General features: G+C 30.7%; 2 protein-coding genes across 8 annotated transcripts in view; one reads left to right on the top strand and one right to left on the bottom strand.

Annotated features, from left to right (window-relative positions):
* The window catches only part of LOC107450792 (uncharacterized), a 98415-nt gene extending 83219 nt beyond the window's left edge, over positions 1-15196 (top strand). For both annotated transcript variants that reach the window (XM_043050554.2, XM_016066725.3), the window contains exons 7-10: positions 8655-8911; positions 10715-10886; positions 12398-12494; positions 15048-15196. In XM_043050554.2, coding sequence (XP_042906488.1) covers positions 8655-8911; positions 10715-10886; positions 12398-12494; positions 15048-15132 — 611 coding nt within the window. In that variant the 3' untranslated portion in view covers positions 15133-15196. The remainder of the gene's footprint in view (positions 1-8654; positions 8912-10714; positions 10887-12397; positions 12495-15047) is intronic.
* Positions 15197-15273: 77 nt separating this feature from the next.
* The window catches only part of LOC107450832 (Inositol phosphate kinase 1), an 85163-nt gene continuing 83123 nt past the window's right edge, over positions 15274-17313 (bottom strand). For all 6 annotated transcript variants that reach the window (XM_043050557.2, XM_043050556.2, XM_071185495.1 and 3 more), the window contains exon 14: positions 15274-16794. The gene's annotated coding sequence lies outside the window, so the exon portion shown is untranslated. The remainder of the gene's footprint in view (positions 16795-17313) is intronic.

Raw genomic sequence — 17313 nt, 5'->3', positions numbered from 1 at the left:
CCACATAGGGCTCTCATGGTTGATGAGTATCTGGAAAGCGAGGATATTCAACGAATGGATTGGCCAGCCAAATCCCCTGTCCTGAATCCTATTGAACATGCTTGGAATGCTCTTGGGAGAGCTATTGCGATGCGCCAACCTCCCCCCAGAACCATTCTGGAGTTCAAAATTGCTCTGGTGGAAGAATGGGAGGATCTTCCACAAGTCCTCCTTAACTCCCTTATTAACAGCATGCATACTCGTTGTGCATGCTGTCTGTCTGTCAGGGGTGACCATACACCATACTAGAGGCAACACACACTGTACAAGCCTCACTTTTATTGTCATCTTTTATCCTTAAGTTCAGACTACATTGGATTTATTGGCAATAGGTCTTGCCAGTGAATGGCACTTTCAGTTTTGTTTTGCATACTTTATCATGGAATAAGCTATATCCATACCAAATTTCATCTATTTATATTCAGTATTTTTTGGGAAAATGTCTCCCATCTCCTAATTTTGTCGACCAGTGTATATATAAAAGTATCTTTTAAAATAACATGGTGCATAGTATTTTTGAAAAGTGCTTAAAGTTGCTTATTTTCGTTTTTTTAAAAGCCCTTAAAAGTGCTTTTTTCATTTGGTACTCTTAAAAAGTGCTTAATTTTCCCTATTCGAAAATAAGATTTTTTTCTTTACTTTGTCGATTTTTGCCCCGTATTATACAAAAGCTTGCTTTCCACATTGTTCTATTCAACGTTTTCAGAATTCATTCAACCACAATCTAACATATGCTATCTTTTATCTAATTCGGCTTACTGTCGGTCCATAGCGTATGAAAGCGCCAATCATTTTACATGGTTGATGAACTACTTGCGAGTCCGCGTGTGCGCCTACTGAGCTGGGTTCGGTGAGATTATTGCACTCTTGTGTGCAACTTTGCAAGATATTCTCAATTTCAGGCTTCATTTTCCACCTTCTGATATTGAACCGAAAAATCTCTTGATCATTTTATAATGGCTAATATAATCAAGAAAAGAGTTCTTTGTCAGAAACTAGTTATTTTATTATGATCATGTAAAGTCTTTGAAAATTATTTTGTTTATGTATATAGTGCTTAAAAATATTTTTTGAGTGCCTAAAAAGTACTTAAAAAATGCTTATTTTTTGTTGAAAGATTTTACTGCGTAGTTGAAAAATACATTAAAAATAAAATGCTGGTTCAATGTTGTCATTTTCAATAAATCACATACTTCAAAATAACTGCAAAGATCACTTGTTTTAACTCAAAAAAGTTACACAAGGGGATTGACATTTTACAAATGGAGTAAATACAATTTTCAAATAAGAGAAATATTATTGATGAATTAATTTTTATCTTTTGAAAATAAAGTTACACAGATTATAAACTACCTGTAATCCGGAAATCCAAGGTCCAGAAGTTTCAAGAACTCATCGATCACATTTATGTATTAAAATTCTTGTACATTTTATTTAAAAATATTAGAACAAGAATTTATACTTGGCGTCTCTCCCATTTATAAATATTTTTTTCTGGTAGAATGATAAACTTATGCATAATTATTCATTTAAATTATGCTGCATATATTTATTTAGAATTTCATGTTTTGAAAATATCAATAATTTAAATTGATAATGACATTAATTTTTTGAAATGCGTCATTAATGATTTTACTCAAGAAATTTTCAGGACTTTTGGGTTGGGCTCACAATTACCCCTGTTCAAAGAGAATACAAGGTGTTTCACATTTATTGTGTGGTAACATCAAAGATATAATGGTTTAAATGATTTTGAAACTTTTCATATTAAAAAACTAAATTTTGGTCGCTATATTGGAATATACACTTCGATGTGGATATTAAAATAACATTACATGTATGGAATAGCAGATGACACATTAGGCCACAGAGACATTAGGTATCGGTCGTTATAATGGAAGGGTCGCTGCAGTAGGGATGGTAAAGTGTGTAGATTGTATTATTATTTTATGAAGCTTTGTAATCGAATTTCTATTTTTAAGCTTTTTAGTAATTTTAATATAATAATGAATACAAATTTTCTATTTTTTAAGTTTCTGATTAATATTTTGGAATACTTTCTGTTCTATTTTATTCACTAAAATTTATTAATACTTTTTTATTGAACTTAAATATTTTATAAGTATTTAATCACAAGCCTGCATATATATGGGGTTAAAAATTCTAATAAAAACTTTTATTAGAATTTTTACTTAAATTAGTTTTAAAATAAATTTAGACAAAAATCTAAAATTTTTATGTATATGACTTACAAAGCTCATAAATTTTGACTGTAGATTGTAAGTTATATATCCAATAGTAAATTTGGATATTCATTGGAATTAAAGTAAAGATTTACCTTAGACTGTAATTGCTTTGCTTTTGAGTTGAAAATAAAAATTTTGACAATACTATGCAACTCACAGCATGCTTTTTCTCAATTACAAGTTCACTATTTTCATATTCTCTGGCTTTTATTTTTTCTTTTTACTCCTGTTTCTTCATTTTTTTTTTTTTTTTACGGTTTTAGCTATCACTTTTTATTTTTTGGAAATGGCAAATGAAATATTTCACCAAAGAGACTGTTCATTTATTTTGTCTAGTTATAGGTGTAGCAATTGAACAAAACATTTGTGAAAATATTATATCATATTTGAAAAAAATTTATTATTTATATTATGTTTAAAAAAAATTGAGCAGTTACTAGAAATCAAAAAAAAAATTATATAGTAATGTTACAGAGATTTAATTTCAAGAGTGCATTTTAGTTAAGATAATATATTCCATATAACAGAATCGCCGTTAAGTTCTACTATGTTGCTTTTAATCTGACAGCTAATGTGATTGGATGCTTAAACACTTTTTACATTTTTGATAATGAAACAATATTTTACTAAATCAGCTTTGCTAATTATTTCTAATAATAAAATTCTTGCTACTTTGAATGGTTGCATACCCTAGTGTGTGCACTACTCATTTTTGCAATATTTAATTTAGTATACATTTTTGTGTGCTTTTCAGCTGTGGCACTGCCATAGTACGAAATATAATGAGATCAGATCTACTCATTTTCTACAACTAATTCATATAAATTTGACCTGTGTATTATTTAATTCATCTTGTGAATCACTATTCGTGTGAATCACTTCCACCGTTTATGAGATCAGAATGATAACTACTCATTTTTTTCAAGTAATTCATATAAATTTGACCTGTGTATTATTTAAATCATGTGAATCACTTTTACCATTTATGAGATCAGAATGAAAACTACTCATTTTCTACAACTAATTCATACAAATTTGACCTGGGTATTGTTTAAATCATCTTGTGAATCACTGTTCGTGTGATTAGGTATGAGATCAAAATGATAACTACTCATTTTCTACAACTACACTGGTTATCATAAATTAAGGAAAAATCACAAAAATAGCGATAACTCTTTCAAAAGTAAGCCAAACCGTGCAAAATTTGCATATGTTGTCCACTAAGAGTAGCTGAGTAAAATTGCAATATGCAAATTAGTGGCGCTGCACTCGGCTTACGTCATCTGCCTGGAGCATAAAAGTCCAAGTTTGAGAGAAAGCACACAAATTTTACTGTGATTGCGACATTGAAAATCTGAGATAGCCAATTCGTAATAATGACCTCTAGGCATCATTTGCCTGAAGAACTACGATGGAGAGCCATCGGGAGACTAGAGGCAGGGCAGAGTCAATCAGAAGTGGCCAGATGGCTAAATGTGAGTCCATCTGTGGTTCATAGACTTTGGAGGCAATTTCAAACCACAGATTCGGCATCTAGGAGGTTCAGTCAAGGACGGCCAACTGTTACGACCAGTGCCGATGACCGATATTTGACATTAAGTGCACGCAGGAATAGAACCGCTACTCCGACACATCTTAGATCCTCTCTTGCTGCAGCCACCGGAAGGTTGGTGTCAACGTCAACTGTGCGCAGAAGGCTCCACGAAGGTGGTCTGTATGCGAGACGACCAGCCATTTGCGTGCCGCTCACATCACGCCATAGGAGAGACCGTTTGCAGTGGGCCCGACAACATGTCCACTGGACGTCAGATCAATGGAGGCCTGTTCTCTTTACGGATGAGTCCAGGTTTAGTCTAGAAAGTGACAGTAGACGTTATTTGATATGGAGAGAACCTGGGACCCGTTATCATCCATCAAACATCCGTGAAAGAGATGCATACGGAAGAGGCAGTGTCTGTGTTTGGGGAGGCATATCCTTAGGAGGGCGCACATACCTCCATGTCTTTCCAAGGGGAACCGTGAATGCTCAGGTTTATCGAGACAACATCCTTGATGCTTATGTGCGCCCATATGCCGGGGCAATTGGTGATTGCTTCCTGTTACAGGACGATAATGCAAGACCACACAGAGCTCGCATTGTTGATGATTATCTTCAACAGGAAACAATTACTCGCATGGAGTGGCCAGCTCGATCCCCGGACTTGAATCCTATCGAGCACGTTTGGGATGCTCTAGGGAGGCGTGTATCTGCCATCAATCCGCCCCCTCAGACCCTTGCCACGCTTGCAACTGCTTTACAAGAGCAATGGCTCTCACTTCCTATTGAACTGATAGACCGCATAATTGAAAGCATCACACATCGCTGTTTGTGCTGTATTGCTTCTAGAGGCAATCATATTCCATATTAAAGGTACTTTTTCTATTGCAAACCGATACTTCCAATTTGTTTATTTTATACATGTGCTAATTTCTATACTACTATTAATGTCTGATAATTTCTTTTTATGTTGTTTAATACCTTACTATGTGTTGTATATTGTGGGTAAGTTTCATAAAATTCCATGTGTAATTTCTTGAGTTATCGCGATTTTTGTGAATTTTCCTTAATTTATGATAACCAGTGTAGTTCATTTAAATTTGACCTGTGTATTATTTAAATCATCTTGTGAATCACTGTTCGTGTGAATCACTTCCACCGTTTATGAGATCAGAATGATAACTACTCATTTTCTTCAACTAATTCATATAAATTTGACCTGTGTATTATTTAAATCATTTTGTGAATCACTTCCACCTTTTATGAGATCAGATTAATAATTACTCATTTTCTACAAGTAATTCATATGAATTTGACATGTGTATGATTTAAATCATCTTGTGAATCATTGTTTGTGTGAATCACTTCCACCTTTTACGAGATCAGAATAACTACTCATTTTCTACAACTAACTCATATAAATTTGACCTGTGTATTATTTAAATCATCTTGTGAATCACTGTTCGCGTGAATCACTTCCACCGTTTACGAGATCAGAATGATAACTACTCATTTTCTACGACTAATTCATGTAAATTTGACCTGTGTATTTAAATCATCTTGTGAATCACTTCCACCTTTTACAAGATCAGAATGATAACTACTCATTTTCTACAAGTAATTCGTGTAAATTTGACCTGTGTATTATTTAAATCATCTTGTGAATCACTGTTCGTGTGAATCACTTACACCTTTACGAGCTCAGAATGATAACTGCTCATTTTCTACAAGTAATTCATATAAATTTGACCTGTGTTTATTTAAATATCGTGTCAAAAGCAGGTTTTAAGTTTCTTAAATTAGTATTTATATCAACAAGGTGTCTACTTTTACTAAATCAATGATGTTCGATGTTCTTCTACTTTGTAAATCACTTTTTTTTTGTGGAATCTTGTACCGTTTACAAGACAGAGTGATAGCTACCAACTTTATTTAAGGTGGTGTAGGGTTCCTTATCAAGTAATGCATAGCAACTTTACTACACCTAGACACCGTTTTTATAGTTATAGCTAAAGCCGTTTGAAAGTTGTAATCGTGAATACGGAAAAAAATTTTATTGCTAAACTTAAATTTTTATTGGCAAAATAAAGTTTACATGCTGATTAAATAATAAATACATTATCATATGTAAGTAAGAAATACTTTTATACTGAATTGATATTACAAAAAAATAAAATAACTTTCAAAAATTAGAAACAAAGTGTGCTTTAAAACTAGAATAAAAACACTAACTTTTATTATAACCTGTTGTAATACAAGTTATATTATAACAGACTTGTATTACAACATATATATAGTTATACTCTGTTTATAGGTTACTTGAAGTATTTTGTACTCAGTCACGGAAAACAAGCATTTTAATGAAATTTTTTAAATAAAAATTATTTTTTTAAAAAAACCAATGAGTAATTATCGTCTGCACATCATAATCTATGTCTATAAATTTTACCCATGAATTATCACATTCAAGGTGGTGTAACATTCTGCATATGCTGCTAGATTTATGCAATTTTGCCTGTGTGTTGTTAAGAACAATGTTTTTTACACATTAAACATTTTAAAAATATTTGAGAAGATTGATTTTTGTGCAAGAGGGATTTGATTAAGGATTAAAATAGCTTTTCAAAGAGAAGTGTCTGATTGTCACAAGTATAAAATTTGGCATCCAGCACGAGTACCAGTATCTGCTTTTTCTGAGATTAGTGTAGTGAAGAAGTTCGAGGTAAGTTATTAAATTGCTATTTTTTTAACTGTTAACAGTGAAACTAATAAGAACTTTTTGAACAGATTAATTATCCAAAAAACAGCAAAATTATGCCTCAAGAGACTTCTAAAGACTCTTGGCTCTCTTTTTGGCTTATATTTCTATGCGTACATAAATTTTAAAATACAGTAAAACTTGCGTAAGTTGACCACTTGTGGTGCATTGATTTAGTGGTCAACTTATAGAGGGGGTGGGTCATTGTTTACTTTTTCGCTTCCCATATCATGTTGCCATATATTTAAAAAAATTTTTTACTTGACTTAAAATTTTTTTTCAGCAAATAGCCAAATGAATATCTTAAGAAATGTGCTTAAACCTGAATGGAGTACAATTTGTTATATTTATATGTAACAAATTGTAATATTTACAATATGTAATACTTTTATATATAACAAATTGTAATATTTACAATGTACTTTTATATGTAACAAATTGTAACATTTCTAATATTTAACTAACTTTTTTTTAAAAAAATTATTTCGTTAGTTATGTATGTGAAGTGTTTAATAAAAATTATTTCTTAAAATATTAGAACACGAAAACATGTACAATTTTAAAACTTTAACAAAACAAAAATATTTGAACACTTTAAAATTTATTGTTATTACTACACTTACAAACCTATTTGTTACAAAAATATTCCCTCATTGTTGCTTGGTGCTGCTGTTTAGACTTTACATCACCCCAATGTTTTGAATGAAAGAAATGGTCAAAAGCTGACCCCCTACAGTTTCCCAAGATGGTGAACTCACAAAAGGATTTAGATTAGCTTTTTACACTATTTCACCAAAGAAGTGAAATTTTAACATATATTGCAATATGACAGAAAATTTTTCTGGTCAACTTATGAGGGTTTTAGAATAGAATTTCATAATACTCCTAGGTTAAATTGACTTATTTCAGTGGTTAACATACAAGATAGACCGGTGGTCAAGTTACAAAGGCTTTGCTTCTTTATATTATATAGGAAAAATTCTGTTCTTGATAACTGAGGTCAACTTATGCAGGTGGTCAACTTGGCAGGTTTCACTGTATATATTTTTATTAATTAAATATTGAATTTTTGTTTAAAAAAAGAGGGCTTTAAATTGCAACAAGTTTAAAGTTTTATAAGAAATATTAAAATAACATTTAAGAGCGGTTTTTTTTTTTTTTTTTTGCAATACCCCGTATTTCATTTCTGCCTGTGAGTATGAATCTTAGTAGAACAACCTAGAAAGTTACCTGTAAAAAGTCTTTTGTATGAATCTATGAGTAAATGACTCTATGAATCAAACTTTACCTCTTACTTAATAAACCTTAAAAAGAGTGTAAATAAACATTTAGTATATTAAAGTGATTACGATTTGTAAATGACTCTATGAATCAAACTTTAACCTCTTATTTAATAAACCTTAAAAAGAGTGTAAATAAACATTTAGTATATTAGAGTGATTACGAAGAAAATATAAAAGTTGTATAAATGAGAAAATACATATTGTGTATATTTTTGTTTTTAACTTTATCTCTTAATCATTTAAAAACTTGGGGGGGAAATATAAAATCTATAATAATTTATTAGATTAATTATTGTAACATAAATTAAACTATGTGTTAATTTAAAGACATTAACAAATCGATGCATTTTGAATTTAATTATTTAAATCTTTTTCAGTTTTTCTATTAGAATAAACACGCTACTTTAAAGTAATTTAGGAATTAATATCTTTAAAACTGTTCAGCACTTTTTGATATTTTTCTACAATATACATTTAAAACAAAGGCATTCAAACCACAGCCGGTTGTAGACCTGGAGGGTCATTGAGTTTAAATCTCCATAATTTGGTAACCAACAACATGGTAAAAATGTGGTCAGCATTGTGCACAAGCTGCCTTTACTTCTCAGACAAGCTGGTACTCATCGATCTGAAGCTGGGTGGTCTTCAAGCCACTTCTGAGGATCCAACCCCAGTCCTTCACTACAACAGTTAAACCTATGTTCCATCACGGGTCACTTCAATATATTATTTCTCTTACTAACTCTATGTTTCTGTATTTTTATTATAGTAACTTTTTATGTTCATTCTAGATACCATCAAAGATATTGAAAAGATATTAAAGCAGCAGAAAACTGTATTGAACACCTTATGCCACACAGTTAAAAGAATTGAAACAAAACTTGATTCTTTGCTGCCTGGTGTCGAAGGCTCCATCGATACTTGTTATCCCGATCAATCTACTACTGATGATGTATACAAAATGATGAAGTTACTTCCTGTCAACATGAAAAATTTTACAGAGTTGAACAAAATGATAGCAGAAAATTCTTCTTTTAGGAATAAACTTGTAAGTATCAGGATGGCCCATAGCCATGTAAAGGAAAGGGCACCCTTTCTTTGCAAGTTAAGCACCTTATAATAAATAGGAGTGGTACCCTATATTTTTTGATTGTTAACTTTTTGGTCTAGATTTGTCTATTTGGTATATCATTTATGTTTTTTTAGTTACATTTTATGAAAAATATATACAGTCAACCCCCGTTATAGTGAACATGGTTTGTAGTGAACTCCCGGATATAGTGAACGAAATGTTCGCTCCCGTGTCTTGCTATACACATATAATATTATTTTTTATGGATATAGTGAATTAAAAGAAATAGGAAATTGGATATTATGTACTTTTTTCTGTCTTCGACTGATTTTTTTCTTTATTTTTTGGTATTTTTGAAATTTCTACATAAAATACATTTGCCAATTTTTAAAACCATCTATTGAGTTGAATGTAGCCACAAGTATTTTTTCTTATTTGCTTCTTCTATCTCAGTTTCCCATCCCTAAATAAAGGCCATCCCTAAATTTTTTGTACGCAAGACAAAGAGTAATGAATAATAAAAGTTAACACATTTTTTGTTACTACGTATTGGTTTTAATCATTTTTGTATTTCTTTTTATTAGTCATTTATTTAAATAATGTAATAAAAAGGAGCAGTTCGGAAAAATTAGTTAAAATTGTTTGCAGTATGCATATAGTGAACTCCCGGTTATAGTGAACCAAAATTTCGGTCCCTTGAAGGTTCACTATAGCAAGGTTTGACTGTATATATTTTATTATAGAAATTACATACTAACATATACACTGTGATTTTTTTTTATTGATAACTTTTTGGTCTAGATTTATCTATTTATTTGATCTATTATTTACGTTTCTTTTGTTACAGTTTATAAATAAATATATTCACTGGAATTAATATTACAGTGATATCCTAAATATTAAGTGGTGTAATAAGCATTACATTGGTATCCTATATTTTTTGATTGATAACTTTTTACTCTAGATTTGTCTATTTGTTTGATATATTATCTATGTTTCTTTAGTTACATTTTAGAAATAAATATATTTGTTATAGAAACTATATATTAACTGGTATAAATATTACTGTGGTGCACTGTGTTTTTTTATTGATAGCTTTTTGATCTAAATTTGTCTATTTTATATATTAAAATTGTTATTATTTATATTTATTTAGTAGCATTTTATAAATAAATATGTTTATTATAGGAATTATATATTAACTAGCATAATTATTACAATTAAATAAAACATTAACAAGCTGCATTATATTGTAAAAAAGAAAAACGTGACGTGGAAAATTTTTAGAATAATTTTGAAAACTGTTAAAGACAATTTTGTGTACTGAAAATTTACTGGATAGTGGAGAGAAAAGTATCAATTAATTATAATTGAATGAATTGTGAAAATCATGCTTTTGCATAATACGTGACGAAGATCGACAGGGTTAAGAAAAAAATCTTATCTTCAAAAAAGAGAAGTTCAGCACTTTTCAAAAACAAAAATCGGAAAAAAACACTTTTTAAAAACGCTATGCACCTTGTTATTTAGCCAATATAGGCCATTCTAGGATCAAAAAATCTAGACATTCCAATATTGGTAAAAAATGAGTGTGTTGAACCAATAACATGATCTTCATCATAGGTACGCCATAAATTTTTTTAAAAAAAAATTATTATTAAAATGGCTAAAATGAAAAATTTGATTTTTAATAAAATAATATTTATAAACTTTGAAATTTAAGATCAAACAAATCAAAATTCAAAACAAAATTTATTTCTTTGTGATGTTTTGTTTCAGAGAAGAATTTTAATGACTTCTGGAGGAAAAGACTATAAGGGATTTGTGACAAAAGTGCTCCATAAACTCCTTTCAAATGAGGTTGGAGAACGTTATTCTCTAACAGGGAAAACCAACACATCACTCACAAAGTTGCCATTTGAGAAGACTGAAGTTTATAAATTAATTTTAGGTAAGACATTTTTTCTTAAACAATTTTTATTATTGGATGAATTCCTTAAAGCCTGCATAAAAAAAGAAGCATAGTTATTACTAAATAAAGATGGACATTCCAGGGTTGGCTTTTTGCCGACAGAAACTGGTTTTTGCCATGCCAGTGGCAGAAACTGAAAAAACGTCTATATTAGTTCTATTTCCATATTCATCCATTAATTGCTTAATGACATTTTGTTTAAGTAAACTGAAAAATGTAACTCCATGTAACTGTAACAAACTTTTTAATTCATTGTTTGTAAATCTATATTATTTTGCTTATTTTAAATATAAAGAGTGCAGTATTATAATTTGCATGGCAACAATCCAATTATTATAACAGTTACAGTTTTAATCTTTACTGTATGTAAGAGGCAATATAATGATTAGATTCACTGATTCATAAATGAAAACAGCAATTTCATTGGTTAAAATATTTGTAAATTGTACTTTGTTTAACATTTAATTGCTTTTTCTATGAATTGTCCATTGTATGTCAATCTCAGTACTTACTTTTATGTCATTTTCTGAATTTCTGCAACAAATGCGGCAGAAAAGGGTTTCTGCCATGCCACTTTTAACCGGTTTCTACCAGTGGTTTTAACCACCTCAGCAGAAACTTGCCAACCTTGGGACATTCCATTAGGCGAACCCAGGCAACTGTCAGAGATCGCCACTTTGATTTATTTAGGAATGTTTAAAGAATTTATGTTTTTGCTCTGTTTCACATGTTTGTGTTTTATTTTGAATGTGTTATGTTTCTGTTAAAAAGAAAATTTGCATACTATTAGAATGTACAATGATTATTTCTTAGGATTAATCAGATAATAACTAAACTCAGTGGAACGGCAGCCCATAGAGGGCCTACTGTGCCCATCTCAATTTTCTTGACCTTGGGCTCTGGGGTGCAGGAGCAGATATTCCGGCTAGGTGGTCAGCCAAACCCGAAACCTCCAGCGTTTAGTTCTCAAGCGTGCTTGGTATTCATTTATCGATCCACTGAAGGGATCAAAGCGCCACCGGGCATCAATCAGATAATAACAGTAATATATAAAAATTTCGAGATACATATAATTCTTAAAATTTAGTGCAATTCATTCATTTTATGAGATTTATTAGTTTTTATTTAAAAATCCTTAGTAAGTTCTTCTCAAGCAAATTACTATAAAATGAATTGTAAGTTTTTTTTCTAACAATGTGAATCAACACTCATCATTTATATGTGCATTATATATATATATATATATATGAGCTTCTTTTCTTCCTCTCTCTTAGTTGAGAGAGGAAAAATTTTTCTGCCTAGGGGCGCAGATCCTGTTACTAAATTTTTTTAAATGAATAATCTTTGAATTCGGGTGTATTTAATTACCCCTCTATTTTATCATTTCTTTTTTCAATGTAATAACTTAAATGGGTTCTTCATCACAATATCCATTCCTCGTATTTTTATTAATCTCGTCTTTTAATATAATGTTCATTCTATTTTTTTAGATGTGGGTTACCAATCATTCCCCGAGAGTAAAGAAAATCAGTTTAGGGAAGCTGTAGGAAAATGGTTTGTACATTCCAAATTTAGGATCTTTAAGCAGTAAGTTTATCTATATTTGTCAATTCTAATATTATACATAACTATAAATTGTTTACTATCAGTTAACCCATTAAAATTAAATGACGCTTTTGGGTAGTTTTAATTGTGTTTACTTCAATTTTTTATAAGAATCTCATGGATTGGAAGATTATCTTTTAAAATAAGATAAAACGGTAAAAAAAAGAAACACAGCTAACATAATGTGTGTAAATAATGTTTAGAACATAGCTACTAGAGCTAAGCTTTTGTGTAAAAAATACTTAACATAGCAATTTTATTTTAATTTTTTGTTTATCACAGCAGTAACAAAAATGATTAATGACTTTTTTCTCTTTACTCGCTAAAGGTTTATATGTAACCGCCAATTTTGACCTATGTGTGGCAGATATTTTAAATACTTTTGTGTTGAGGGTTTACATTTAAACCTGAACTTATTCCTGTCTGACTCAATATATTTTACTGTTTACATGTAACCTACCCTGTTTTTTGTTAAGTGAACCAGTGGTCCAACCATTTTAAATTTGAAAAAAAAAATGATAAAAATAATGAAAATTATAACTTATTATGTATTGAGCGAGTGAAGATTAGTTTTTAAACATAGTTTGTTTGATCAGCGAATTACGAGGGTTGTAAATTAAATAGTGGCAACTTAACCTTAAAACTCAAAGAAGGGCGGGCCTGCGCAAATAGGATATGGGAGCGGTGAGGTGGTGCTGTTGTTGATGTGTAGAGTGCAAAAAACATTTGATCTGCTTGAAAGGGTAGTTGTTGTGTGGCGTTAAAGTGAGGAGTTTCGTTTCCATCGCTCTAAAGCATGCTTTCAAAAGGCTTAATGACGAAAAAAGACGAGATGTTTGAACACATCTTGCTACTGTCCTATACGGTAAAGTATTCGCGCCACAGGCTTCCACTAATCCTCGATAGCATTCTGTTGCATTTTTGCCACGGGCAACCTCGATTTTAAGCCACGACCGCTGATCACCATTTGAAAGCATGCTTTAGAGCGATGGAAACGAAACTCCTCACTTTAACGCCACACAACAACTACCCTTCTAAGCAGATGGACTGTTTTTTGCACTCTACACATCGACAACAGTGCCACCTCACCGCTCCCATATCTTATTTGCGCATGCCCGCCCTTCTGTGAGTTGCATGGTTCAGTTGCCACTATTTAATTTACAACCCTCGTAAAATACAGTACAGAACCCGTTATCCGGAACGAAATTCGATAAATATTCCTGCTATTTTTTAAAATAGCAGGATGTTTACCTTACCATCATTTTGGAAATAATCATTAGTGTATTACTTCATCGTTTTTTCTTCTTTTTAAGATTATTTCCAGATATATTTTTTTTAGTTGGGTTTAACAATAAAAAAACGGCTTTTTGTAGCGATTCAGAAAACCGGAAAAATCAGTTATCTGGAATAGCGATGGTCCCGATTTGTTCCGGATAATCGGTTCCTTACTGTAGAATGAAACTAGATGGTTTTGACTAGGATGTTTTTTTTAACATGGAGAAATTTTTTTCATGGAATCTTTCACAGCATTCCTAAAAAGGAGCCATTTGGTTAAATAAAACTAATATTTAAAGAGTTTCAGCTCAATAAATTATTTAGACCCCACCCACATGCGTCAACCTATTATTTTTATTCAAAAAATTGCACATACTTACATAAATATTGACTCATTCCAGTTATTCCTGAAACCATTTTACAATGGTTACAAATTGTACACAAATTTTTACGAGGGGTTAGGAAAAACACCTTTTATTCTTAATTTATCTGAAAGAAAAAAAACATCAGCTACAAAATAAACCGATATTTGTGTCTTTACAACTGTCCGTTCAGATTTTATGGCGGAAAAAATACTATTTTTTTGAGAAAAATTTTAATTTTTTTAAAACTTTGACGCCCAGAGATGAGGTCTACATTTTATAATTTTTTGAGCTGAAACTTTCAGAATGTATTAGTTCTATAAGAAAATGGCATCTTTTTAAAGGGTCGCGTCAAACTTTTGTTTTTTATGACTTATATCTTGCTATACCCAGGGTTCCCACTGGTCAGGGAATTTTATTTTAACTCTAAAAAGCAGGGAAAGTTGCAATTTTTTACAAAAAATCTGAAAAATAACCAATTATTGAGATTTGATTTAAGTAATTATAACATCTATTATAATTATTTTATTTTATAAAATTCCACCCCTTAGTGAAACTTTTCCATTCTATTATATGTTTTTGCTCACAAAATCTAATATTTAATATTGCAAATTTTAAAAAATCAAAGTTTTTTGATGAACAATAGCAAGGTATAGATAAACTAATGTATGGATTTTCATTAAAATTTACCTGTTGTATCTGGAAAAGTCAGGGAATTTTTTTTTCCCTGAAATTGGGAACCCTGTATATCTATATTTTTCTTATGAGAATCCAACTTCTTTACTGCTGCAGTTTTTTAGAAGTACCCAACTTGTATCATAAAAATAGAAATGGTATGAATGAAACTGGTTTACTTGATCAGGAATGACAGCTTATAAGTGAAATGATTTAATTTCAGAAAACAAGGTGAAAAGAAAAATAGAACACAAGAAGTTGAATCTATTGAATGGAATGAGTCAAGTTCTAGTATTAATGAAGATTGAAATATTGTCAAACTTTTTGTATAAATTTCATTCAATTAAATTGAATAATTCATTCTCATTGTAATTTAATGCTAGGTATGGCCTAGTGGCAATATTGATCAAACAGTTAACTACCAATTTTTTATAAAAATCAGACAGGTGTTAATTATACAAAATTTAATCCAACTCCTCTCAGACTTAACCTTTTGTACACCAATGACAGTAAAGTCAATTACTTAAACATTAATACACACATATGTTACAAGTATGCTTCATGTGAATTATATTAGAACAATTTCCTAAAATATAAGTCTATGCCTTTTTCAATTACAGTGAAGTTCTTTTTATCAGGATGTCGATTAACAGAACAGTCTAATTATCAGGATCTATCATGGGCCTTGTTACATTGATCCTACAGTGTATTCCACTGCAAAGCTACCTTGATTTTGTGCCATAATGAAACGCAAGGAAAACCAGTAAGATTCATACATGCATATTTTACATAGAATAACTCACTTTTTGACAAACCCGAGAATATGAGTAAAGGGGAACGAAAATCTGCCCTACTGTTTGATTTGAACTATGTCATGTTGACTATCATTTGCTAAACCTTGGAAGACTTAAGCATATATTAATTCAAATTTCATTTATGGCAGTCTTCAATTCAGTATCAGAATAAAACTTTCTTTTTTGTATATCACTAAGCTGTCTGAGCCATCCAAATTCTTTCAACATAGGCTACTGATTAATATTTTTATATTGCCGATTACTTGTACACAATATAAAATGAAACAGTAGATGAGGATATCTTCTCCAATGGCCAGTGTGCTGTTGAGTAATTATTGGAGAGGGACTTTCCAGCAAGGGAACACCTACACTGCACTGCAGAATCTTCACAGGTATGGTTTTTTTGATAAAAGGGTTGCATTTCATGGAATGCCTGGCCTTTTTATATAACTTCAATCTCCAAGGAAACTTGAGGAGGCATCTTCAATATGGCTGTACATTAAAGACTGTTTATGTCCTCCAGGGCTTAAATGGTATTCAAATCATGTAGTTCAAGTTACATGTAAACATAGCAGATATATTGGTTGTTAACTCCTTTGGTGGCCTTATTTCGATAGAACATATCTTTACCTTTTTTTATGCAGTGATTGAACATGCAGATTTGCTATTTTAATATACATGTTAGTTTTCATTGCATCTAGTTATGCTACAAAATTAAAGCGGCTTTGTTGCAGTAGGATACATAGTATGAGAAAAATTGTTTAGGCAAAAAAAAATTTTTTTTTAAATTTATAAAATCTGAATATTTTGCTAGCAATATAATACTTATGAAAATGGGCTTTGCCAAGTAATACAGCAAAACGCCTGGAAAAAGTTTCCTATCACATTGCCATAACTGAATTTATCCGATCATCTAGATTTTTCATTAACCAGATGTGCTGTGGTCCTAACTAATCCAGATAATTAGTTTAGGTTACACGCCTTATACATTTTCTAAAGAAAAAATTAATTTCTGCATATCAACAATATTAAAATAATTTGTTTAGGTTATGCATCTCTCTCAAACAATTATAATAAATTAAAAATTACATAAATAAGCAAAAGTCGGCTGACTAGAAGTCACATAATAATAAATAATGTTGTTACTTATTGTAGGACAGCCAAGTTATACAGCAACTGAAACGAAAAGAAAAAATAGCGAATAAAGCATAATATTTTATTAAGCTAAAAATAAGTAATTGTATTGAGATATAAAAGATTTTTAAGAAAATATTTGTTTAATAAACAATTACCCTTTTACAACACAGCAGTCTCTTGTAAACTGGTATAGTTAAACTGGCAGTTGTTGTAGAAATCAAAAAGTTTGAATATTTAGGTTGGATACCCAGATTTTTACTCAAGACTGATATATATATATATATACTACAGTTGAACCTGTTTGTCTCGAAAACCTCTATGTCTCAAAATTTTTTAAATTCCCTACATTTACTGTCTAAAATAAATGTATTTTCCATGTTTAAGTCGATTTTTTTTTCAAATTTCTAATAATAGAGCACAAATGTCAAAGCTTTCCTTATCAGCAGAACTCGTAGACATAGATGAATTTCGTGAATCCACAGGAAGTAAGGATGAACAGGTTGGGGGTGTTTCTTGGAATTTCAATCACTATCCCTGCACTTCCTTAACTAGAAAGGA

This window comes from Parasteatoda tepidariorum, chromosome 9 (genome assembly GCF_043381705.1).
Source record: "Parasteatoda tepidariorum isolate YZ-2023 chromosome 9, CAS_Ptep_4.0, whole genome shotgun sequence".
In the NCBI taxonomy this organism is placed as follows: domain Eukaryota; kingdom Metazoa; phylum Arthropoda; class Arachnida; order Araneae; family Theridiidae; genus Parasteatoda; species Parasteatoda tepidariorum.
Note: the sequence above shows the minus strand (reverse complement) of the source record. Positions and strands in the feature narration are given on the sequence as shown.